The sequence below is a fragment of the Salarias fasciatus genome (genome assembly GCF_902148845.1).
Source record: "Salarias fasciatus chromosome 23 unlocalized genomic scaffold, fSalaFa1.1 super_scaffold_20, whole genome shotgun sequence".
NCBI classification, from domain to species: Eukaryota; Metazoa; Chordata; class Actinopteri; order Blenniiformes; family Blenniidae; genus Salarias; species Salarias fasciatus.
In genome coordinates this window covers 13097348-13123321 of record NW_021941230.1, presented here as the reverse complement: position 1 = coordinate 13123321, position 25974 = coordinate 13097348, and the positions used below count along the sequence as shown (strand labels likewise).

At 41.5% G+C, this 25974-nt stretch overlaps 5 protein-coding genes across 5 annotated transcripts; 3 read left to right on the top strand and 2 right to left on the bottom strand.

The window, feature by feature from the left end:
• The first annotated feature begins 2418 nt into the window (after nt 1-2418).
• On the top strand, nt 2419-5121 carry hpxb (hemopexin b). Its single transcript, XM_030086197.1, has 10 exons — nt 2419-2514; nt 2932-2954; nt 3053-3136; nt 3232-3386; nt 3477-3630; nt 3966-4178; nt 4263-4355; nt 4443-4573; nt 4659-4806; nt 4879-5121. Exons 1-10 carry the CDS (start codon nt 2444-2446, stop codon nt 5109-5111), a joined length of 1305 nt encoding a protein of 434 aa, XP_029942057.1. The 5' UTR covers nt 2419-2443; the 3' UTR covers nt 5112-5121.
• Nucleotides 5122-10129: 5008 nt separating this feature from the next.
• LOC115383950 (gap junction alpha-3 protein-like) lies at nt 10130-12904 on the bottom strand. The gene is made up of 3 exons (XM_030086172.1): nt 12836-12904; nt 11975-12528; nt 10130-10931 (listed from the first exon to the last, which is right to left on the bottom strand). The coding sequence occupies exons 1-3, from the start codon at nt 12902-12904 to the stop codon at nt 10130-10132; spliced, it is 1425 nt and encodes a 474-aa protein (XP_029942032.1).
• A 3551-nt stretch (nt 12905-16455) lies between these two features.
• LOC115383996 (gap junction beta-6 protein-like) lies at nt 16456-17698 on the bottom strand. The gene is made up of 5 exons (XM_030086242.1): nt 17528-17698; nt 17227-17381; nt 16936-17073; nt 16631-16866; nt 16456-16496 (listed from the first exon to the last, which is right to left on the bottom strand). Exons 1-4 carry the CDS (start codon nt 17696-17698, stop codon nt 16656-16658), a joined length of 675 nt encoding a protein of 224 aa, XP_029942102.1. The 3' UTR covers nt 16456-16496; nt 16631-16655.
• Nucleotides 17699-19761: 2063 nt separating this feature from the next.
• Nucleotides 19762-21557, top strand: sap18 (Sin3A-associated protein). The gene is made up of 4 exons (XM_030086254.1): nt 19762-20005; nt 20840-20949; nt 21067-21189; nt 21270-21557. The coding sequence occupies exons 1-4, from the start codon at nt 19934-19936 to the stop codon at nt 21424-21426; spliced, it is 462 nt and encodes a 153-aa protein (XP_029942114.1). The 5' UTR covers nt 19762-19933; the 3' UTR covers nt 21427-21557.
• Nucleotides 21558-22126: 569 nt separating this feature from the next.
• Nucleotides 22127-25180, top strand: rtraf (RNA transcription, translation and transport factor). The gene is made up of 8 exons (XM_030086207.1): nt 22127-22284; nt 22794-22918; nt 23619-23718; nt 23845-23922; nt 24001-24089; nt 24409-24477; nt 24559-24607; nt 24692-25180. The coding sequence occupies exons 1-8, from the start codon at nt 22224-22226 to the stop codon at nt 24844-24846; spliced, it is 726 nt and encodes a 241-aa protein (XP_029942067.1). The 5' UTR covers nt 22127-22223; the 3' UTR covers nt 24847-25180.
• The last annotated feature ends 794 nt before the right edge of the window (nt 25181-25974 follow it).

Genomic DNA, 25974 nt, shown 5'->3' with positions numbered 1-25974 from the left:
GGGGCAAGCAGCACCACCGTATTCTGATCTACCCAAGCAGGAGTGTCGGATGGCCTCTGGTGGCAGACGGCCTCAGCAGTCCGAGGGGCCTGGCTCTTCTCCCCGACGGCCACATGGTGGTTTCAGACAGCATGAATCACTGCATCAAGATCTACCAGTACAAGTGAACTGGAAACCATGGTGGAACCAAAAAAGGTAGAACCAAGACAAATCAATGTGATGAATGAGGCGTGTTTCACCTTCAAGTCTGTTTCACCTCCTCTACCTCTTACCTATCTTAAACTAAATATGATCAAAAGTTTCTTTGACCCAGTCTTGAAAAAGCAGGTGATTTTATTTTTCTTCAATAGAAATGTAAATAAACTGATACACTAAATCTTCAAATTAACAAAATATTAGATTAGACTTTCCTAAGAATGACTTCTAATCAGTTACCATGATAACTTTAGGTGATTGTTTAACATAATCGTTCATTAGTATTTTTACTGCTGTATCTATATTGCTTTATTATCTCACACAATTTAAATATATCTCAAATAATTGAAGAGGAAAAAGTCCACCGTCAAAGAATTGTGGAAATTAAAGGGGGGGAAAAGGAAACTGTGACCAGCAAAAATAATGCAGGGTTCAGTTTAACTGATATTGCTTCACTGGCTGGAGTGACATTTACCTGGAGGGACAGGTTAACACAAAAACAGGGATTGATCTTTCCTAAATAATATTATAATGTAGATCTGCCATCTTGATACAGAGTCCCTGATTTTCTTTATTTGTACTGTTGTCATAGTTAATGGATTGATCTTGAAATGGCGGAAATCTACAAAGGATATTGTGGGGAAGATGTTTTCAGGTTTTAAAGGAGACAATGCATTTTGATTTCATCATAATTCAGAGAGATGAGTTATTGAAGTGTTTTTCCCTGTATTTCTGAAAATCAATTTAAATTAGAGTTAATTATATTGGCACAATTTCCAGTTGAGTGTTTGTGTGTTTGATTATTTTGATGCACAATGGTATGTAATGCTGGCTATCTGAATCATGTATAAATTCTTCCTTTAAATTGACTGGATAAAAGATAAATTTAGTTTAGCATTAATGAACACAGATAAATAGTTTTGTTTTGTTTTTCTCAAAAATGCATAGATCCAGATTTAAAAATAAGCAAGGATATGTTAGGAAATCAAAATCCAAACTGTGTTTTATAGATTGAGACAAAAATTACATTGGAGTTGAGTCTCAGCTTTGAAATGTTTGTTTCTTCACTCAGGTTTTATGAAATACATTGTCACATTCATAAGTGTGGGTTGGAATTACAATAGCTAAGTTTGACAACATTAATAAAGATTCAAATTCAGAACAGTAACAAACCTATATTCTACTTAAAATAAATAAGAAAAACTTGTTGTAGAAAAAGTGGAAAATTTGGAGCATTATAAAATTCTGATGTATTGGATTTTTAAATGTACTGAAAAGCAAAATCAAATTTATTACTGATCATATTTTCAATTTATGTAAAAACAAATTGCACAAGACAAAATCATCTAGGCTTAGAATTAAAGTCAGATTTCAAACTGGTATTAGTTTCTAAATTTTGGTGCAGCAATTTAGAAATTTGGAAGATTTAAATCAGGTTAAAAAAAACAGTGCGACTGGCTTCGGATTGGTTGGCTTATTATGACTTTGTACTTTGTCAAAGTAATTAAACATTGATTTATATCTGATGTTGCTGTTTGTGGACTTATTTTGAAACGCAATTGCAAAATCTAATTCTGCGGGATGATGAATCAGTTTCTTGGTATCAGTATTGCAGCATTAGTATCCTACTGGGAAATATATTTCAGAAAGGCAAACGTGTTTGTCCAACTTCTAAATATCTTGTCACACTTAATATCAAAGTAAACAATGTTTTTGTTTATCAGATGAAATGTTTCCAATAAGTAAAATTAAATTTAAAAAAAAAAAAAAAAAAAAAACGTGGAAAACTATTGATTTGTATGTGTTGAAATATTCTGGCTGAAAACTACACACACACACACACACACACACACACACACACACACACACACACACACACACACACACACACACACACACACACACATTTGGTAAATACCTTTGAAAGACAATTCACCAAAATGAATTCCAAGTCCAATAGAGGTTAATGTTGATGGCCGAGCTGTAAAATCCATCAGAACATGAACTCATAAACTACTGTTCTCATATTTAAAGGAAATAGAGGCAAGAGGCTTTTTCCATTGGTGAACTGAACTGACTATGCCAAAGGCACATTGCAAGAACAAAAAACTTCCAATGGTCACTCTGAGTAAACACAAACAAAGTCCAGACAAACACACCCACACCCACATTTCCAGATAAAAGCCCATGTTGAGCTGCTGCACCGCTGCACTTCACTCCTGCCCCAGAGGACCTGATCGGGACGGACATGGACATGGACATCACCAGGACGCTGCTCCTATGCCTGGCTCTGGCCCTCACATATGCAGACCACCATGAGTAAGTAGGAATCAGGGCCATGCGTTTAGACAGCTTCCTATTGAAAAAGTGTTTTTCCTTTTTGTTTGATTGTGATTCCTAAACCCTGCACACCTTGCATCAGATGCACTGAGCTTTAAGATTTCCAAGCTCTCTGTGAAAATGTGGCATAATTATACGTGAAGTTCATCAACTCTCTCAGAATAAATCTGTAATACAGCAACATAATGCCAGTTTCATATGAAGATTTAATGCTTGGCTTTTACTTATTTCATATTTCTATTTGTCAATTAACAAAGTCCACAGAGCAGGTCGATTGAGTAAATCCAGCAGCGTTGCATAACCCTGTTGTTTGTTGCTGATTGACTCATAGTTCAGGTTACAGAGATCAAATCTAATGCTGTGCCATCTGTTTTTTTGTTTTTTAACCATCCATAGGGACCATGTCACAGCAGCAGAGGGTGGGTTTTTCATCATTACACGATGTTACAGAGAACACGTTTAATGCTTACTGAGTGACCTTGTTGCTTTAACAGTATTCTTCTTTTGTTATAAAAAGATCCAGCTCTGCCAGATCGTTGCCAGGGCCTAGAGTTTGACGCCATCACTCCTGATGAGAATGGAAACACTTTCTTTTTCAAAGGTGTTTTTTCTTTGGTTTTTACATTCTGTCAGTTATCCATTGAGAGTTTCATGACTGAATCAATTTCCATGGTTTGTCTGATGCTGCCTAACCAGGGTCCCATGCATGGAAGGGTTTCCACGGTCCAGCCCAGCCCTTCAGCGAGTTCTTCAAGGGGCTGGAGAGTCATCACGTCCACCACGTGGACGCAGCTTTCCGCAGGCATGATGAAGAGAACAAAGATGATCACGATCACGTCTACATCTTCCTGGTAGAACCGATGCAGATTAAAGCAATACGACCAGTGATAAGCAGGAGGTGATATTAATTCTGGGTCTTTTGCGTTGACCTTATGTCTCAGGATGACAAGGTTTTCAGTTTTTACAACTCCACTCTTGAGGATGGCTATCCAAAACCCATGCAAGAGGACTTTGATGGAGTGCCCACTCACTTGGACGCTGCTGTCGAGTGTCCCAAAGGAGAGTGCATGACCGATTCAGTCCTGTTCTTCAAAGGTATGTCTTCATCCACAAACTGGGAAAATTGCTTCATGCATAATAAAGATAATCCTGCCCTCTCATGGCGAAAACTGGTCACTACAGGAGCACTTCATGATGAAATTTAATGGTAATGGTATAATAACTCTAATGTAATGATAATCACTCTGTTGCTCTGTATGGGCTCCCTCAGAGCAGCCCTGGGGGGCATCAGAGTAATTAAAGGAATATCCAAAACTCTGAGCAGCAACATCAAAAAGAGTAAAACCGGCCATCGAGTGACATAGAGTAAAACAGCACAAACAAAGCAAAACCTACAGTGAAATGACTGAGCCTGAAACTTCTGTTGACAGGACAAGATGTACACATTTATGACATTTCCACAAAGACAGTGAAGACCAAGACGTGGCCTCATCTGCCTGCCTGCACCTCCGCCTTCCGCTGGCTGGAGCACTACTACTGTTTCCATGGAAACAACTTCACCAGGTTTCACCCTGTAACCGGAGAGGTGAGTCCCGGATACCCAAAAGACGCCCGCAACTACTTCATGAAGTGCCCAGATTTCGGTAAGTGTGTCGAGAGAAGGAAAAGGACAATAACATGACTTAGAATGAGGAAATGCCACAAGCGATTGGGTCCACTGACTGCAGGTCATGGAGGCAACGGAAGAGTCCCCAAATGCAATGAGGTCAAACTGGACGCCATCACAACAGACGATTCTGGAAAAACATATTTATTCAGTGGTAAAGTTATATATTATTTTTATTTATCCATTTTCTATCTTAACCTGTTGCCAAGCTTCTCCTAAGATTACAGTTCACTTTACTCAGGTCCCTTGTACATGCGACTGGACACCCACCGAGACGGCCTCCACAGCTTTCCAATCACCAGAGCGTGGAAGGAAGTGACCAACGGCGTAGACGCAGTTTTCTCCTACACCGACAAAATCTACTTGATTAAGGTAGAGGGACAGAAGAAACCAGACCGAGTTCGTCCAGAGGTTTAACTTGGCAGGGAAACTGAGAGCTCTGACTCTCCGCTCACAGGGTGATCTGGTTTACATCTACAAAAGTGGTGCGCACTACACTCTGATCGCAGACTACCCTAAAAGCCTGAGGGGTGAGCTGGGTGTTGAAGGCCAGGTGGATGCTGCTTTTGTCTGCCCCAATGAACACACAGTACATGTAATCCAAGGTGAGGAAACCGAGAACTAATAATTACATCTTCAATGTGCTATATTCATAATATTTATATTTGAACCAATAGGAGGCAGGATTCGTGACGTCGACCTGACTGCCACGCCCAGGGTTATTCAAAGGGACCTACCCCTGCCTCTGGTCGGCATTGATGCCAGTCTGTGCGGTGCAGATGGAGTGAAGATCTTCAAAGGGTCACATTATTACCACTATGAAAGCACAAGGACGCTGAGCACGGCCAGGATTGCTCCTGAGCCACTGCCCATCATTCCAGCATTGATGGGCTGTGACGATTCGCAGTGAAGAGGAGGAAAGAAGAGGGAAGCTGCTGCCAGATTACCCTTGGATGTAAAACTCTGAATAAAATGTTCCATTCAAAAGGTGTAATTGAATATTTACTTCACAAAATATGAAATCCTTTATAAGTAGTGATGATGGAAAGGCTTGGCTCACCGACAGAATCCACAGTTTACTGAGCAATTATTGAGCGATGTCAGAGTTCGGCCACTAGAGGACATACTATAGTAAAGCAAGTGCGATAGCAGAACTCAGCATGTAGTCATGATACAGACCTAGACGGATGTTTTTAGACTGAAAAACATATATTTTAATCTTCGTTTCCAAAATTTCAATAAAAAAGTCTGATTAAAAATTAGTTAAACCGAACACAAACGTTAGAATAAATATCAAACAGCAAAAAACGTAACTTGGGTAACTTTAGCGAAACATATTTCTAAATGCAGGTGCAAGTTGAGCTCTGCAAAAGTCACAGTGCTGAGTGTTATAAATGAACCTATGTGTGTGTGGACAATGGGAATTGAAGAGTGCAGCGTGATAGCTTGTGTGATAAAGTGTACTTTTGAAAGACACCATACAGTATTTGAAGCAGCCGCTGGTGCTGGACAGTGTGGAGATGTGTGCAGAGGTCGGGACAACACCAGCAGCCATTCAAGGCCTTTTCACACTCTGGAGAGGTTTTTTTGTTCAGCCAAAATCCCTGGGACTTTCAGCACTCATAAAGGAAACGCTGGCCTCAGCATAGCGCCACAGGCGAGCCAACGGGTACACGCATGCATACACACACACACACACACACACACACACACACACACACACACACACACACACAGACTCGTGCACATAAAGACATCAGCATGTGGTCACACAGAGCATGGCAGAGAGCATCAGCCAGGCCTTAGTAAGAAACAGCTGTCATATAAATCCAAAACTATTAGTTTAAAAAAAATAAAGTTAAATTAGAATGATCAATTTCCTCAATGGTCAGTTGTGTTTTTTGTGGTCAACGTGGTTTTGGAGCCCAGTACATCCTGAAACAAACAACAAATATGGTACAAAAAGTTTATTTAGTAACAGTTTTGTAAACATCTGAGGTAAATGAACATTTACATCAACATGTTCTTGAACAAAAGGTGCAGACGCAAGGCACTTCTCTTGAAAGACAGTCATGTTTCTTCATGTTTAACAGGTGGGGAATGTGTGTCCCTGTCCGATGATAATCCCATCACACAATCTCCAGTTTTCCAATCAAAGTGGTTCAATCCACATTCAAGACAGAAAAAGATCAACTAAAAATCACTTATCGTTTAATCCATGTCTAATTTTGGTTTTCAATATATATATATATATAAAAAAAACAAAAATATGTTAAAATCCTCCTCACAGGACACCCTCTGTTATGTTTTCTTCTCTATTTATAAATCTCTTCAGACCCTCATCTCACTGTGCAAATCTTTATCTACATAGCAAAGGAACTAAAACAGCTCGGAACAACAAAGTTGTGAAAAACATTGTTGTGAAAGGAATAGGAAAAATAAAACTAGTTTCAACAATATTTAGAGACAAAGTTCAACATGATGTCTTTCTTGGGTTTAAGTGTGGGGCTGTAAAAGCATTCCTGTTGGAGATATATGATCGCTTCTCTTTGGTTTGCTAAATATCTTCAAATCACAAAAAATCTTCACAGTGAATAACTTTTCAGAAAATACAAATGAAGTGCTTCAGCTGCCTCTCTGGGCTGAAATTTTGTATTGCCACTAAAGTCTGACCATAATCATGACTTTCAGTGGTTTATCCATGATAACCTGCAGGCTGTCAGCTCTAACAGTGATTTTTATCACAGGGTGATGATAGTTATACAGATTTGTCCAACAACTCGCCTCAACTTCATCTAACTGCTTGGTTTGGACGTATCAGAAGCTTCAGTTTTTCATGAAAGTGCATCTGAATACGCATGCAACACATGAACATATCAATAATTAAGAAGTGAGTATGAATGGCAATATTGAGCTCATTTACTTGGATCACAGTTCCAACTGTGGAGCCACTGAGCAAACTCTCAATCTCACGAACACAACTAAATTAACTGTGTCTTTATCTCTTCATGGTGATTCGTGGCACATTGAGAGTCAACAACTCTACTGGAGCAGCCCTTCAGCACCATTTCATGAAAGGCAAGAAGACATTGCCAAACTAATGATCAAAATATTTCATATGGCCAACTTAAAACTAAAAAAATAAATTAAAAAATCAATGACGACCCCAGAAGGAAGCACTGGAAAAAGCCAGAACAAGAAGAGAAATTTTCTTTTAAATGTCGATCATGTTGCCCAGAGCGCTCACACAACTTACAATTCTGTCAAGCAGTTCTCTAAGTGCTCCAAACAATTTCTCCCATGCTTATTGTTTCAGGGTTTTCATACAATTAAATTCCTATCGACGATAGAAATAAATGAATATGAACTCTTAACTCATCCCAATAACCTATTTTCTCAAAATCTTTTGTCTATTTTCGGCAGGAATTGAAGAGAAAAACGGTTAAAAAAATTCCTAGTTAGGATATCCATTAACCTAAAGTTTAAAATAGAATTCTTTCATTAATTTTTACCTCCAAAAAAAATCTAAAAGCTACAATATATTCTACAGCTCATCTAAGAAATGAACGTGGAGTTCTCTCATACAGAACCCAATAGCTCTTTAACACACTGCAAACACAACCATCACAAAGAAGGTGTACTGATATGTTCAATACTATTTTCAAGCTGCAAAGCTGAATACGGGGCACTGTGGCATTTTCTCAGCCCTCAGTCCTGTGCTGTGCCTGAATCATTCTAACACTGGGTTTGCATAAAGTGACTAGTCAGGACAGTGTTTGAAAATACCAAAGTCCTTTTTTTGGTTTTCAAAGGTAAAAGTAGTTATAAAATGCAGCTTGAGCAGACACCCACTTAAAAAAAAAAAAAAAAAAATCAGAAGTTATGTATCAACAACTTCTTGTGCATATTATCCATAGTATATTTACATATTTATATATTTGATAGAGTTTACCCTGATGTAACTGCTGAGATGTCATTTTGTAAACACTGAAACAACACACGCGCGCACACACACACACACACACACACACACACACACACACACACACACACACACAGGCACACACACAAGCACTGACACACAGCCTGTCAAGCCTGCGGACTTACACCTCAGGGTGGGATTGCATCACTGTTTGCCTCAAGTTGCCCTACACGCATACGTGCATCCCTCTCTTCATTGAAACTACAGGCTGAGTGAGACTGACACTCCATGACTGAGGGGTCTGAGACCGCTCGGCTCCACCAATGCGTCACAAAAAGAAAAGAAAGAAAGGAAAAAAGAAAACAACAAGTGCAACCCTTTCCTCTGGTGTTTCCCAGCAAAGGAATACAAAAAATCTTGCTGCTACTAGGATGTAAAACATTTTAGTACGAGTCTAACCATCACCACCATCATGATCATCATCGTCATCATCATCACAATAATTCTGTCTCTTATCTGTGCATTCTCTTTGTGTAATACAGCTGTCTGCTTGTTATAATCACCCTTTAATGTTCCTTTTTTTACTTTCATATTTTAAGTTCTATTCTAATCTATTATTTTTAAGTGTATTAATATAGTATTTGTTGATGTTGTATGAATACCTTGATACCTTCAAATCCTGGTGAAAAACTCTGACAAAACTTGATAAGAATTACTCTGTGCTCGTGTCTCAAGTTTAGAAACTCATGTAAATATTATGGCTGTAATCAAAACTGCCTCCTCCATAGTCGAGTATGTACTGCATACATGAAGGAACTGTCAAATCACTGTATTTTGCCGGAACCACGGTCATGCTGCAGCCGTTTCTAGTTAAAGTTAATAAGGACGCAAGACAAAGTCCTTACACACTGAGTGATGAGATGCTATGAATCTGGGATTCATGATTTCACAGAAGAGGACATATTCTAAAAAATTGCAATCCTGTGACCTCTTTTGTGATTCTGTCCAGCAGGGCAGTGGCTGTGCATCATTTCAACTGATTGAGTGCTACAAGGATAATGCATTTATGTGGCTAATCCCTGCAGTAAGGATGCACCTGGTCCCCGTGACCAAAAGCAGATGGGATTTTTACATCCATTTCTCAGATGCTACAGAAATTAATTCTTTGTTCAGAAAAAGTTAATAACATACATTTTAAGTCAACAATAATATGTAGAAAGCTAATGTTGAATGCTAAAAACAAATTACACTGCTACTGTCAAGGGACTTTCACTCACTAAGCACTTCTACCAAAGTTTTACCTTATGACCTCACCTGGAAAAAAAAACTACAAACACATCTAACTATGAATTGGGTAGTTTAATTTTGAATAGTTTATCATATATGTACAAACACAAGAATGTGATGGAGGAACATTACATGTTTAGTGGTCTGACATATCGTCTTGGACTGACACTGTCACCACTGGGTAGCAACTCCGTTTTCAACGATACGTAAAAACCTTCAAAAAATTCACCAGTGGTGTATTTAGTGATGCATACAATTAAATCCTACAGTTCCTGTGTTTAGCACAGTCCTTATCTCAAACATCAAATCAAATACACATTTTTAAGGAAACCCATCTATTTCAGAACAAGGGAACCAGAAGCACCAGTACTGCTAACTGAAGTCTGGCTTTTGAGATCATTTCTGCATTCCTATAATACTACTGCTGATGTAGCAGGCAGTTTCTGATACAGCCACAGTTTTCTTACTGTTATGTAGGTATTGTATCTCTGGGACTAAACTCTTTATGCCCTTAGATAGATTCACAACTCTGAGGTTAAACTAATCAGCTGACACCTGATCTGTGAAAAAACTGCATACTGCACTTGCTATGTGTATGCTTGGTTGTGTAAATGACAGTGTGTGTGTGTGTGTGTGTGTGTGTGTGTGTGTGTGTGTGTGTGTGTGTGTGTGTGTGTGTGTGTGTGTGTGTGTGTGTGTGTGTGTGTGTGTGTGTTTAGCTACACTGCCAGGTCATCGGGGCGAGCACGGACACCGCTGCTCCTGCCGGCCCGGCTTGGTTTCCGGATGTCGGCGGGAGGCTGATGGAGCTCCACCCTGGTTATCACTTTGGAGTCGTCATGTGGGATCACGGAGGGCGCAGTGGCGGTGTCGTCTCCCTCGTCCACTGATGGCTCCTTCGGCGAAAGCGGTGCAAGAGGGGTGTTGCGGGGAAGGGTGGGAAAAGTAGAAGGATGTGGAAACTCCTCCTGAGGAGAAGAGGAGGAGGAGTTTGGAGCAGAAGAGGGTTGATGATGAGGAAGGGTGGAGGAGTTCTTTCCATTCAGATTGTTGAGCTCCAGTGCCCTGTTGCTCCAGTTCTGTTCTGCTGCAGCCAGATGTCCGTTGCTTGCATTCTCACTTCTGCTGAGAAAAGAAGCCGGCGAGACCTCCAGCGGGAGGTCATCTGGGTGGAATCCTGTGCCATCCATCTTGCATTCACCAGGCACCAGGGCAGAGATCACCGTGGGGCAAGACTCAGCTAGACTGTAGGCTCCCTCATGAGCTGCTCCACCCAGCACACTTATGCTGGCATATGCTGGTAAGCACTCAAACACAGATGGAGACGTATGCTCAGGAACAGTCTCGATTTCCCCGGGTTTCTCTCGACCCAGCAGCGACTCACTATCGGATACAAACTCATTGGTAACCCCCTGCTTGACTTTCTTCCAGCCCAGGTGGTAAATCTCAAGCAGATTGAGGACCAAAGAGATGCAGGCAACCACCAGCATAAAGATGATGAAGATTGTTTTTTCAGTGGGCCTGGAACAAGAGGAGAACATACACAGATTTAATCTTAAAATGCATTATATTAAAATTCAACAATATGTACAAAAACAACCTGAAGTAATAAAATAAAACTTATGTATTAGACAAATTAATGTACATATTAAAGGTAAACACCTTTATTTATCTAGCCTGACAACACAGTTTAGCAAAAATGGCAGGTTTAGCTCAATTTTAACACTGCTTTACCCACAAATAAATAACAAATAGAGATATGTTCAAAAACTCAATAGTTTGGGAAATGCAGCTATAAACACGTCAATACACGCAGAGAAGAAGTCATGTCAAATAAACTGCTTAAATTGAACTTGCTTACTTTGACATTAGTGTGACATTTGAAAAATCAAAATCATCAAAATATATGTTATCTACTCAGTAAGTGCATTATTTAGAGACTGTTTATTCTTTATGGGAAACAGAAGAATTTTTAGTTTCTAAGCTAATGTTGCGAAACATAGCACAACAGCCGTTAGCATTAGCATAGTAAAATTAGCAGTGAAAAATACAAAGTTTTCGTCTTCTTTTTACCGTGGGGTGTAGCTTTACCCTCTTTCTTCTTCCAAAGATTTTCCAAAATATTTAGTTAAGTGTTTAAGTAGTTGTCAAATAAATCACGTAAATGAACAAGATCGAGAGAGTTGTTGCCATGGCAACAGTAAAGGGCGGGGCTGAGCACGTGAAGGTAATGTAAAGCACTCACAGTATATTACAGAGATTTTTTTTTCGTGTAATATATTGTAATTATCACGTTTTACTCTTCACTTTTTTTAGTTGGAAAGGCTTTTTCCAATGATTTTTGTTCATCTCCTTATAATTCTTTTGCTTTTGTTTGCATCTGCCTCTGTTTTGCTGATTTGGTAAGAAAAAGCACTCAGTAAATGTCCTAATTAGTTAAGTCCAACGGTTACTATTGTTGTTGTTGTTGTTGTATTTATTATTATCTCTAGTAGTAGTAGTAGTAATAGTATTAGAAGTGGTGGTGGTACTGATAGTAATAGTAGTTATAGTAGTAGTCTGACCTAGAGATGAAGCAGTCCACAGTGTTGGGGCAGGGCCAGCGGCCACATTTATAAAGAGGCCTCAGGTGGAAGCCATAGAGGAAATACTGTCCTAGGATGAAGCCCACTTCAAACAGAGTCTTGAAGATGATATTGAAAATGTAGGTCCTCAGTAACGCCCCACGGATCCGGATCTTCCCATGCTCGTCACGGATTGGTGGCTTCTCCTTCTTCCCACCACCTCCATCACCAACTCCATTGTGATAGAGATTGTCATGGTCCTCCTGGTGGCGCCCGGCCTTTCTGAGCTCCTCCTCTCTCTCTCTCCTCTTCTCCTCCATGCGGACAATGTGCAGTACATGGCCCAGGTAGATGAGGGTGGGCGTGGAGACGAAGATGATCTGCAGCACCCAGAAGCGGATGTGGGAGATGGGGAAGGCCTCGTCATAGCAGACGTTCTCACATCCAGGCTGCTGTGTGTTGCAGGTGAAGTCTGACTGCTCGTCGCCCCAGACTTCTTCAGCAGCTGCACCCAGGACCAGGATGCGGAAGATGAAGAGGACAGTCAGCCAAACCTGGGGAGAAGGTGGAGAAACACAGTCGGGTTCGACCCCAAAACCTGAAAGTGTCCCAAATCTGGCAGATTCAGGAAATAGATTATTTGAAATTATCTTGGTCATTTTCATGTTTTCCACCAATCAACACACCAAAATATGAACTAATCCAATCCAAAGTCACACCTGATACCTTGGTAAATTAACTCCGGGTCTCTATTTACACCTCCTGCATATCCAGGAATTCAAACTCATCCTGAATCCATATAAAATATTTGACTTTTCTGAAATAATCCAAGGGCCAGACACAGGATTAGCAGTCACTCACCTTTCCAATCACAGTGGAGTGTTCTTGAGCATTCTCCAGCAGCCGCCCCAGAAAGCTCCAGTCACCCATGCTTCACTTGGTTTTCTAGCCTGCAGAGAGCAGAAGAGTGCACATCCACAGCAGTCGGGATATTAATACTCATCTGTTTGATATTCAGATTTTTAAAATTTCTCAAATTTCAATCATTGGACCAGAAGAAGGATATTTAATTACAATGTATTTTGGATGAGAATCATTTCCATTTTCATAAAATTCACAAAATTTGTTCTATATTTGCTCACAGGAACAATTCAAAACTATTTATTATAGTCAAGGACTTAAGCAGAGATTAATTTGATATAATTCATATAGCTTTCATACTTGCAAGTAAACACCATCATGTGATTGTAATGCTGCATCCTTAATAACATGAATTCCCATGTGAAGTATCTGATGAGTATTGGCACTGAGTAAAAAAAGGAAATTCAGGCTTACTAAAATATTGTTGTGCTGTCACTGATAAATCCATCGACCAGAGATGAGAAGGAATTCTACACCTAGAAAGGAGATACAAAACAATTTTTGCACCTTTAATACACAATGTACATTTGCTTGCAGACAAATGTGTGTGTATGTCACTGTGCTGGCTGCTGGCAGACAATGGGCAGGCATCTGTGGGAAGTGAATGAGTGGATAACAGGTCGCTGAAGCTGAATGCCAGACTCATCACATCCCTGGAATGCTGAGGGGGGCAAATGCTCCAACCGTATTCAATGATCCAAACAAATCTTGAAAGTTACGGTTGTACGAGATGATCTTGTGTGTGTGTGAGATGTGTGTACAGCGTTATTATAAAGAAAACTTGACAACTACTTCAGTTTTCACCTGCAAAACTGCTCAGCCGTCTAAAGATATGAGAGCAGCCTGTGTGTGGACAGTCACACGATGTGTTGACATGATGAAATACCAGCGGACAATAGAGAAGCTGCCAGATCGGCTTTGTCCGTGTGTGTGTGTGTGTGTGTGTGTGTGTGTGTGTGTGTGTGTGTGTGTGTGTGTGTGTGTGTGTGTGTGTGTGTGTGTGTGTGTGTGTGTGTGTGTGTTTGATAGATCAGAGGACTTTGTGCTAAAACAGCCCAAACCGTTAACTCTTGGCCTGCCATTTTGCCATTTGCACCCTGAAAAAGTCAGTCTTCTCCCTCCATTCTGAACAAATCGTGAGTTTTCTCATTTAGTGTCCATCTGCATGTTCACATAGCTCAGCTCATCGTCAGCAAGAGGTCATTAGGACATACACACAGAGGACAAAGTGGGTCAAGATACAGAAAATGCCAAAGTATATAAAGGTGTGAGAAATTTTATGATGGTAACAAAGCATAAAGCTGAAAAAAAAACTGTATTAAAAACAGATGCAATTATGAAAATGTGCAAAGAGTGAAGGTGCATACATAATAAGAAATTATTGCCTTCACTCACTGTACCGATATTTCGGTCTAATTGGTTTACAAAAAGTGATAGTGATGAGTAATTGCAGTGATTTTTGTATAATAATAGTATGTAAGGTAAATCAGTGATGCTGTCCAACATCACAAATACTGGGATGAGAAACCCTTTAAGAAGTTGCATTCATTTTTGTTGATATGAGGTAAAGTTCCAGATGTAGCTTTATAACCAAGTAGACTTTGCAGCAGAAAGAGGCTGACTATTTCAACACCCCCGTAGCCACCACAAACCACATTTTCATGCACAGACTTAAAATTAAAAATTAAAAGTGGAGGTTTTGTCAGTGCTTTAACACCTGACACGACTTTCTTAAGACTCCTGTCTGGTTGGAAATTCTTGTAACCTAAAGTGATTTAATATGAGTAAATCTAAAACCTCGCAGCACTGCTTTCATTTCAAAGACACATCTGTGTTTTTTTTTTTTTTTTTTTTGGTATTGAATATTACTGCCTGCCTTCTTTCCCACAGGAAAGTGAACGCAGCATGAGAGGCGCTGATATTCCAGCAGGTGGAAGGATGATAATCCCTCCTCTTCCCTCCCACTTCAGCCACAACAGCATCACTCCAGCATCCACCTGCTTACCCCTCTCCCTTTTGAAACGCGTCTCCCTCCCGGCTTCTTCCACTTCCACGACTTTCCTTCTTCTTTCTTCTTTTTTTTAGTCCCACGGGTGCAATCAAGAGAGGTGGCAGGAAAAGAGGAGGGAGGGAGAGAGACACACACAGAGAGAATTACAGAGTTACAGAGAGGGTGAGAGAGTTTCAAAAAAAAAAAAAAAAAAAAGACAACAGGCCAGTCTGGTGTAAAAAGGGAGGAGGGAGGAGAGTGTGGGCAGAGGCAGAGGCGAATCACCCATCACATTCCTGACAGGCCATCATGAAAACACAAATAAATCAACAGCAAGTTTACCTTTACATTATAAAGATCACATAATTTATATCAGTGATTCAATGTTTGGAGAAGTTATACAATTTTTTTTTCCCCAATCATGGTTTTAAGTACAATAAACAGTCATTTGTTACCAAATTTAAGAAAAGTTTGGTTGATTTTTCTGAATTTGTATCACTTCTTCTGTCTGTAAATTATCATGTAAATTACATTTCTAAAACATTTTTCCCCATGAACATAATATGAAACATATTCATTTTGAATTTGAAGAAGAAAACCATGATTAAAACAAATGATATAACCATGAAGAAAAGCATTATGGACTGTTTAATATCCTCTTGAACAGACAAGTGTTCTTAGAAATGTGAGACGATGTCAATATTGCAATAGTTAGTTCTGTCATTTCACAGCGAGCACAGCTGTGTTTGACACGTCTTGGTGTGGAGTTTGCATGTTGTCCATGTGCCTGCATGTTTTTTCCTTCCATAGCGTGGAGACATGTGTCAGGGATGTGGCTGTGTATTTGGTCAGAGTTGCATGTGCATGTTGACTATGTGAAGGACTGAAAGTGTGCCTGAAAAAAACAGCAAATATGCACAATGCTGCAATTCTCACCTCTCATCAGCTGGTGGCAGCAGAGAACCGCATCAACGGTGTGTTTGGAAAATCCTGCTCAATCTAATTTCATTCAGTGATGGGATGTTTGGTGTTTGGTATCAGCAAGTGGTTTTCCACAAAGAATCAAACATGAGAAAAAAGAACTCTGAACTTTATTGGATTATGTGAACCGAGAAATAGTGAGTATTTTCATACACAATGAATCAATATTCTATAAATTAAATGGAAAATAAACTATTTCCTGTGTATGTGTGTACAAAGTATAAAGTAGCTGCAGGTGAATACTCACATTCAGTCTCTTGTGACCTTTTCTTATTGCCCAGTAGTTGATAATGCCTCTAAACTAGCTGTGTTTATGAGTATCATTGAACCAGATATTGTATTATACAAATATTAAAAAAAAAATTATGGTATCTTCACAATTTGAAAACTTTTCATATTAATTACAAGAAAAAAAATCTAATCTGACTCACTGACATCTTCTCCACCACTTAAATGTTGCATCTCAACAATTCGGGTATCACAGAAAATGTTTTTCATCATTTACACGTGTTTACAGTTTTATCATCTGTTCATCAATTCTTCTTCTTGCTGCCTCTTCAGAGCGAGACACTCACTTTCGCATTGGTCCTCTCTTTGTTGGATTTCCTCTTCTTTGAATGGCAGAGACTCCTGCAGAACAAAGGTTGCAGTCATTTGGTTAGACAGATAAACAGCTGTCGTCTTAACAAGCCTTTTTGACATCATTCAATTGGATGATTTCTCAAAAACAATCATAATTGATGGAATTATTGCTGATTAATCACCTGACTGTCTGACCGATTAATACTTCTACCTTGTGACAGCCTTGGCCACAAGATAAGCCAGTTCCACCATGTTGAGGACGATACAGATGGAAGAGGCTGTGGCCATGAAAACCGTGAAGATGGTTTTCTCCGTCGGCCTTGAGATGAAGCAGTCCACCAGGTTAGGACACGGCCACTGGTCACACTGCACCAGCCGGGGCATCTGGAAACCGTCGTACACCACATACAGGGCGTACCTGGACAGACAGATGTCAAGTGTGCCACACTTTGCATGAGGAAGAGTGAAACAGACTTCCAGCTCTTACATGAATCCTCCTTCAAACAGCAGCCTGAACACCAGACTGCAGGCGTACGTCCACCAGAGAGCACCGGCGATCGGGAGTCTCCGCTTCTTCAGGGTCTCCAGCTCCTCCTCCTGGCCTTTGGCGGCCAGAAAACCGGCTCTGCCCGAGCTCTGGTTACAAGATGCCATTGAAAAATTCCTTCAACACACCTGGTAGTCATGACTGGCCCATTATCAGGCTTTCAGACAAAAAGAGTAAAAACCTGATGACCACACATAATGCCATGCATTTTAAAAATCAAACAGCGGACACACCTGAAGGAGCCTCTTCTTGTCCTTATGGTTGCGGTAGGCTACATACATGGCAACCAGGAGCGTTGGAGTGGAGACGAAGACAAGCTGAAGGCACCAGAGTCGGATGTGGGAGACGGGAAAGAATTGATCGTAGCAGACGTTCTCGCAGCCAGGCTGAACAAGCAAAGCAATACAGATACCAGCAGGCAAAGGTGAGGTCAAATGTCAAAGTTAACCCGAATAAAAGACAAAATATGCAACACATTACTGTAACAGGCCATTTCCATTAGGTCCTTCCCACATGGGTGACCACTACCTACCTGCAGGGTGTTACAGGTGAAGTCGGACTGCTCGTCCCCCCAGACGCTCTCTGCAGCCACGACCAGCACCATGACCCGGAATATAAAGAGCACAGAGAGCCAGACTTTACCCAGACTGGTCGAGTGGCGGTTTGCGCCGACCAGCTGAGCGTACAGAGCGGGCCAAGACATCCTGAGGAGGGCACACACAGAGCAAGGACAGTCAGAGGAGCGGCTTGCTCGCCGAAAAGCTGCCGCGTAAAGACATCCATCTGTGCTTCCTTGGCGAAAACTTGAAAGCAGAAAGCGGCACTGAGACAAAGGCGAAGTCTGAAAGAGGATGAAAAGGAATGAAAGTGAGTGGAGGAGGAGTGGCGAGCAAGTGCCAACATTCATGTGAACCCATGAACCTCTCTGCCCACTGTGGACTGCACTGAACTGAACCCTCTCTGCTAAAACTACTCGGTCCTCACTGAGTCACGACCATCCACACTCAGCAACTTACTGATTCACTGCTCTGATGGTTTAAAATGACATGCTGTGGACTGAGAGGGAAACTGCGTGGACGCACCTGCTTTCTTCTTAAAGACTGCTGATAATAAAGCAAGAGAAGGCAAAAAAAATGTGAGAGAGTTTTCTTACCTTTTGTCTGGAGCGTCAGGTGGTTTGGCAGAAAACCCTCCTCATGGTACTGTAAATAAATGTGTGGTCACATCAGCTCTGTCCCATTTATAAATGAACACAGCATGAGACAAACCTGCAAGTCCTCCTCTCTGCATGAAGCTGTAAAGATGCTGTTCAAGAGAGAAGTGTGTGTGCAGCTGTAACTGGACACAGGTAGAAAGTCCTTGTGCCTCCTCAGATCTAAACCATCGCTTGGCAGTAGTTGGTCCTCAGGACAGGGCAGCTCTGTGTGCCGCTGACAGCTGTGACCGATGAGCCTTTCCCACAGTTTGTGAAAGTGTGGGAGCAAAAACCAACTTCCTCAGCTTACACTAGCACGCTCGCAACAGAGACACCAGGACTTCTGGAGGCAGTGTGTGCATGGTCTGTTGTCGCTAGTGTTCAAACAGCAGTAAAGACTGCACAACAAGTTCATGCAGAACGAGGGGAAATAATCTCAAAGGGCAGGAAAAGTGAGACAGAGAGGGCGTCTGTGATTCTAATGGAGTCATTAGAGGAAAAACAGCAACACTTCTTCCTGATGCATATCAGTGAATGGGGATCAGTGTCGGGGGCATACTCAAAGAGCCACTGTTTGGTCTCTCAGTCAGGACAGGGCTTAAACAGAAGGATAAAAGGAGAGAGGTGAACCACAGCCGATTGTTAGAGTAACTCCAGAGAACAGAGAACAGCACTGTTAGGAGATACACAACCGCACACTGTCCGGACGCACAATCACATACTGTACAACGCTCACATGGATGTAACTCCGGAAACTACACACAGTCACCCACACGCAGTGTAATGGGTGAGGGGGAGACCGAGTGGCATGTGACTGAGCAGCAGGGTCCACTTCTGGAGGTGGATTTAATCACAGATCAGTCACTCTGTCACTATCAGTACAAATGCTGCAAGAGGTCACTGATGTTTTTAAAAACATTATTTTTTCCCCATGTGAAAAACTGTAAAACAGCACACAGAGGGCCCAACCACAAAAAATTAAATGCAAACTCCCACAAAGAACTCACAAAAGAAAACTATATGAATATACATATAAATACTGTCCATCTTCTATTCTACTTTATCCTTTTTAGGGTTGCAGGTCACTGGAGATAACTATGAGTGAGGTCAGGGAAGGGAAGGTACACTTGGACTGGTGAGGAAAAATACACCTGGACACATTTCCAGACCACCACAGCACGAACACAGAGAGACGGACGGTCATACACCAAGCTGCAAAGGCTCACCAGTTGAGCTTATATGCATATTTTTAGACAGTGGGAGTACCTGGAGGAACCCCAGGCACACTCGAGGACAACATGCAAAGCACACAGACAGACCCAGCCATCATTTCAAGCCATGACCTTCTTGCTGTGAGGCTAAAGCAACAACCACTGCTCCACCATCTGAAACACCAAAAAGATAATTGAAAGATGGTGATTGCTTTTTAGAGATAATAATAAATATGTGAAAAATTGTTTTACAATAGAGTGTGAAGTTACCAAAAATACCATAAATGTTGTTTGATCATAAAATAATAATGAAAAAGCCCCAAAGTGACAGAAAAGGAAAACAACAGTAACACACTTACTAACGCACATGAGCAGCAGTACCATCCCCAACACCAGGGGGCAGTGAGACGCTACAGTCAGATCGATTGTAAATCAACAAAGAAGAAATTCCCTGTGCCCGTAAGTGGAGCCGTTTTCCATGTGAGCAGGCTAAACCTCTCCGTCATCATATTTATATCTGTGCAACATAAGCATGGCTCTTGAATCCCGGATCACACAGGAGGAGATAAAGAAGGAGCCCGAGAAGCCCATCGACCGAGAAAAGGTAGAAGAAGCAGCTCTGTGCAGCCTGTTTACACGTCGAGCTTCAAGCTAACTAGCTAGGCTTTGCTAGCTCTCGACTCGAAATGTTCATGGCTGGAGGATTGAAAATTATTTTCAAAGTGAACATAAAGGCGCAGAAACGCATGCACTTAATTCAGATGCTGTTAACATCAAGGGATCTTCCCTTTTTCGCTTAGAAGGTCTTCACAGACCGGAACCTACGGAGAATGCTAATGCTAACGTTGCTATGAATGGAGGACTCCGATGTCGACCTGCAATAATGGTCTCAAAAGCAATACAAATAATTATAGAATAACAATATGAAAGCTCATGCCGATAGGAGAAGATTCAATCGATGTCACACAGTGGTCCAGCTGTTCAGCAAATCCGGTGTGGAAAATTTTCATGAAATCGCCAAATTATTAGTTTCATTGTATCAATCAAAGTAGGTACTTTAACACTGATTTGTCTTTCTGTCTGTCTCTGAGTAGTGGTGCTCGTTATATTGGTCAGAGAGGACCATCATTACTAGTATTCACTTTTATATCAAGCAATCTCTATTTCAGACTCATAGTCCATAAAAAAGAACAACAGAACATTGTATACAGACTCCCAAGATGCAGAGCGTATTTAAATTCTGGTTCATTAAAAGATTAGACAAATGCAGACATTATCTAAGAGCAACAAAAGCTACACAATCGAAAGAAACAACATGAAGGAGTCCACATGTACCCTTAAAGCAATATCATTCAATGGGACTTAAGCATTTGTTCAATTTGTGTGTTTCTGTTGCTTTGTGTACTCAGAGGTTTTACTTGCTTCATTATTCTTTCAGACCTGCCCCCTTCTGCTACGAGTGTTCACCACCAACAATGGTCGACACCACAGAGTCGATGAGTTTGTCAGAGGAAACGTTCCGTCCAGCGAGCTGCAGATATACACATGGTGAGATCAACAATTGGTCTTTTCTTTATTTTGTAGCCGGTTTGTGCTAACCAAGGACCCAGTTAAAATGCAATGAAACAGAGATGTGAAATGTTGGTATGTGTGGTTTTGTCTCAGGATGGATGCCACTCTAAAGGAGCTGACCAGTTTGGTGAAGGAGGTGTATCCCGAGGCCAGGAAAAAAGGGACTCACTTTAGCTTTGCCATAGTCTATCCAGATCCTAGAGGGAAGATGTACAGGTCAGTTGGTAAATTGCACTGCCTGGATTCTAATGGCTCATGTGAAGCTGCTTCTAAAACCGTGTCTCACCTTCTCTCAGGTTGAAAGATATTGGAAGCACTATGTCTGGCAGGAAGGGTGCGGATGACTCCATGACGCTGCAGTCTCAGCGCTTCCAGATCGGAGATTACCTGGACATCGCCATTACACCTCCCAACAGAGCTCCACCCCTCAACGCAAGGATGAGGCCGTTCTGAGCACACACAACACAAAAAACAAGACACACATGCCTGTTTTTTCTTTTTTTTTTCTCTGAAGTCATCTAACATGGTCTCACCTTGGTGTTTTTTAACTGATGTGTAATAAAAAGTTTGCTTTTTTTTCCAAACCGTGTCTTTCTGTGATGTGTCTTTTGTCAGATTTGTTTTGAAATTAAAGCTCATGAAAACCAGTATGAAAGAGAACGTGTTAACAAGGTCAGGAGAGCTGATGGGGTCAAAAACACATTAAATAGACACATTTTGAACAGAAGATGAGACAAACTCCATATTCCATCCTGCTTAATCCTGGATCCTGGGGGTGTTTCAGCCAATCCCAGCTAACTAATGACTAGGCCAGACTGGAGTCTGCCACACAACAAACAGGCAGACAACCTGTTGGAATTTGTTCTACATTTGTATCTGTCCAACTATGTTGTTGGGAGTTACTTGCTGTGGCTGCCAAATAGCACACAATCACATGCACAGCTTAACACTGCTTTACGTGCACTAAGACCCTGCTGAAATATTTTGGGGTTTTCTATATTTATATTTTTTTGTGAAGGAATAGTTTTTCAATTTTCTTTGTAAATATAGGATATAGACTTATAATAGGGTAAATAAGAATTATTTGCTAACCCGAGCCCGTTGCAGCTCCTCAGATTTTTTTATAAACTTGTCGCCTGTGACAGGAAGTTGGGATTGCGCATGCGCAGAGCCACATCTGCCTGCTCGCAGTCCGAACCGGGTAGGTTAGCAGGAGATAGCCCAGATTAACGCTGAAATCAGCGAAAAAGATGTTCCGAAGGAAACTCACGGCTCTGGATTATCACAACCCGGACGGCTTTGACTGCACAGGTAGGACCGGAGCTCAGCGGGCCGCTCTCCAGCCGCACACCGGGGCTTGATAACGTGGAACCGGCTAACGTGCTGTCAAGAGTCCCGGTGACAACGAGCCGCCAGACTCCATTCAGAAAAAACTCATTTTTTAATACTTTTCACCCAGTAACTAGTTTCTTTACGCCGAAACTTCACCGAGAATCTCTCGAAGCCTCTCGATATAGTAACGTTTCCAACGGCATAAGTCACCTTGTATTTAAAATACGATAAATATGATATACATTAGAAAGAAAAAGTCGAATTGTTCTCAATCTTATTTCAATCATCCGTCAAAATTCTACTTTATGGCATGAAACAAACGCAAAGGCAAACAAACTGCACTTCTTAGCCGTATCATTAAAGATCTGTTATCTTGTTGCTGTTTTGAAGGTTGAAATCTGTTTATTCAGATGTGTCTATTTTTAGTACACGTCGCCTAATGACAGCGAGAAGCTGATGTGTGAAATATCTACTTACTTTCTGCTAAGATGAGACTCAGTACAGGAACTGCATCGTGTGGCTGGAGGATCAGAAGATCAGGCACTACAAGATCGAAGACAGAGGAAACCTGAGAAACATCCCCAGCTCAGACTGGCCCAAAGCCTACCAGAAGGTGAGACCACTTCATCCCAGGTCCAAGGTCAGAGGGACCACCAGAGTGACCCCAAACAGTCACTTGTCAATACAAACTGAACTCAAAGATATTTATAACAACTGGAAGCAGACTGACATAGTCACAGTGACACCGGAGACCAACAAGGACAGAGAAATAGCAGATCCAGCATAAATACATTCAAGATGAAAGTATCTCAGTGAGGAAAGACATGTCACGATCAACCAGAAACAGACAAAATAATCACTAAGACATGCAAAACGGCCATTTATGGTGGCAAATCTAACAAGCTTGGAACAAATAAGTGACAGAGATTATAAGCCTCTACCCAGCCACCACCCAAGAATCACAAACTGACAACACAAATAAAAAGGAACATGATGATAAACGGACACAAAGGCACACTAAAGGCTTTATTATGATGTGAAGAGGATGAGGTGTGTCTGATTCTCCTGATCCACTCCTGGGTGACACTTGGAGAGATCTATTCACAGACAAATTATGAGCTCGTACTGATTGGAAAGTCATCGGTGTCTGCTTGTCTGCAGGGTGTAGTAACCAGTTGTGCTTATGTGTGTGTGTGTGTGTGTGTGTGTGTGTGTGTGTGTGTGTGTGTGTGTGTGTGTGTGTGTGTGTGTGTGTGTGTGTGTGTGTGTGTGTGTGTGTGTGTGTGTGTGTGTGTGTGTGTGTGTGTGTACAGTACCTGCAGGACGTGAACTGTCCCTTTGAAGTTCAGGAGAGGCAGGAGGCTCTGGACTGGTTACTAGGCCTGGCTGTCAGATATGAATATGGAGACAATGGTGAGCAGTTGTAACACCTATGATGTCCAGTAGATGGAGACATTGCCCATGGAAATACCGTATGTCTTGATGTCATGTAATTCAGCTTGTTTATTGGTTTATGCATTTATTTGTGTGTGATCTCAGTGGAGAAGTACAAAAACTGTCAGCCGCCGCCGGCAGCCAACAGCGAGAAAGCAGCAGACCCTCTCATCAACCTCGACAGTATGTAGGCGCGCTGCTTTTCATCCTCCCTTTTCATTCGCGGATGAAACGTGACCACATCTTTGTGTATTCTTGAAGGCAATTCACCAGATTTCAAAGCAGGGGTCACAGCTTTGGCCAACATCCTCAAGATACAGCGGCATGACGACTACCTGGTCATGCTGAAGGTGAGAGGGGAGCGTGTGTTTGCAAAACTCATAATGTCATATTTGTAAGAATAGAAGCTGCTGCTTAAATCCCTCCTCTGTGTGGTTTGAGATATTAGTGATCTACTTCATTTCATCATTTTGTGGAAATTTAATGAATACCTGCTTGAAGAAAATTATTAAGAAATCAACTTGGTGTTCTGGTAATCTAAAGAGAGTCACGGTAAAGTTGCAAAATGCATAGTATTGTACAATTTCAGTTCATAGAATGTACTGAATGCTTGGTGACATGCTTTATGATAGTCTCAGAGATTTAAAATGGATTTGTTTTTGTTTCCAGGCAATTCGTATTCTGATCCAGGAGAGACTCTCTCCAGAAGCCATCAGTAAAGCCAGCCAGAACAAAGAGGTGAAACTGAGGACACGTTCGTGATCTGCTGATGTCAGTCCATCTCTGTGCTTGTTGTTCATTCGCCTCGTCTCTCTGCAGGGGGTTCCCGTGGCTCTGGATCAGCATGTCTTGGGCTTCGACACTGGAGGTAAAGTGCCAATTTCTGATCGCTTTCGTCTCACTGAAGTTCCGCCTGATGAAAGTAAGACGACCTGCTCCTGTGTCCGTGCAGACGCCACGCTGAACGAGGCGGCTCAGATCCTGCGGCTGCTGCACATCGAGGAGCTGAGGGAGCTGCAGACCAAGATCAACGAGGCCATCGTGGCCGTTCAGGCCATCATCGCCGACCCAAAGACGGACCACAGGCTGGGCAAGGTCGGCAGATGAAAGAGAGGATGAAGGACTGTACCGGGCGGTTTAGTTTGATTTGTTTTCAAAAGGAAAACCTGTTTTTCTTCGGTTGTTTATTGAACGGATGTGAGTGAGTTTGTATCCTTCTGTTGGTGCATGACATTTCGCTGGGTGACTTTGCAGTTTAGAAGAAATGTGTTAAGATAAACTCCTGCCATCATCTCTTCTCCTGAAGATCCCTTTCTGTCGTTTGCTAGCTAAGTGATTTTTTTTAATCACTGATGGAAGAGTTGTTTTATTTTGGAGATGTTTACAGTGATGCTGCAAGGGAGAAAATATATGAAACCAGCTAAGTTTGGTTCCTGTGGTCATTGTGTGTGTGTGGCACCTTACCTTGGATTGTGTGTGTGTGTGTGTGTGTGTGTGTGTGTGTGTGTGTGTGTGTGTGTGTGTGTGTGTGTGTGTGTGTGTGTGTGTGTGTGTGTGTGTGTGTGTGTGTGTGTGTGTGTGTGTGTGTGTGTGTGTGTGTGTGTGTGTGTGTGTGTGTGTGTGTGTGTGTCGCACGCGCCCATTTTGTTGGACAAAAACATCAGGACACATTCACTTGTGAAAAGCCCGTGAAGCATCACATCACATTTTATTGTTATAAATATCACATCTTATGAAATGGTAAAAAAAAAAATACTTGGCAGAAATGACATGTTCGGGTGTAAAATAGAGGTTTTTAGTGCAGAGGATCGTGGGACGTGCTGCGAACCGGACACAGGCAGTGGAGGGAAATCTGATGACGGGCATCTGAATGCACAGGTGAGTGTAAAGACCGTTTATAAACAGTAATCCAGCAGTTTAAGGTAACGCCATCACATGATGGGGACCCAGGACACAGACGGAGCAATCCTCCTCACACTCTTCACCTTACTTGATGTTCATATTGCATGTTTTATTGATCACTTTGTGTTGGTTTTGTTGAGAACTTGGTTGTTTTTGGTGGATGTCATTATGGATGTTTGGTGTCCTCAAGTGGCTGATTTGTGTCAGTTTCCATGAAAAGTTATTGCGATCCTCTCTGTGAACTGAATAAGGAAGAACACATTAAAAAAAAAAAAAACAAACAGGGAAAAACCTACACTCACGTATATTTCAAAATGTGATGTTATTATTCTG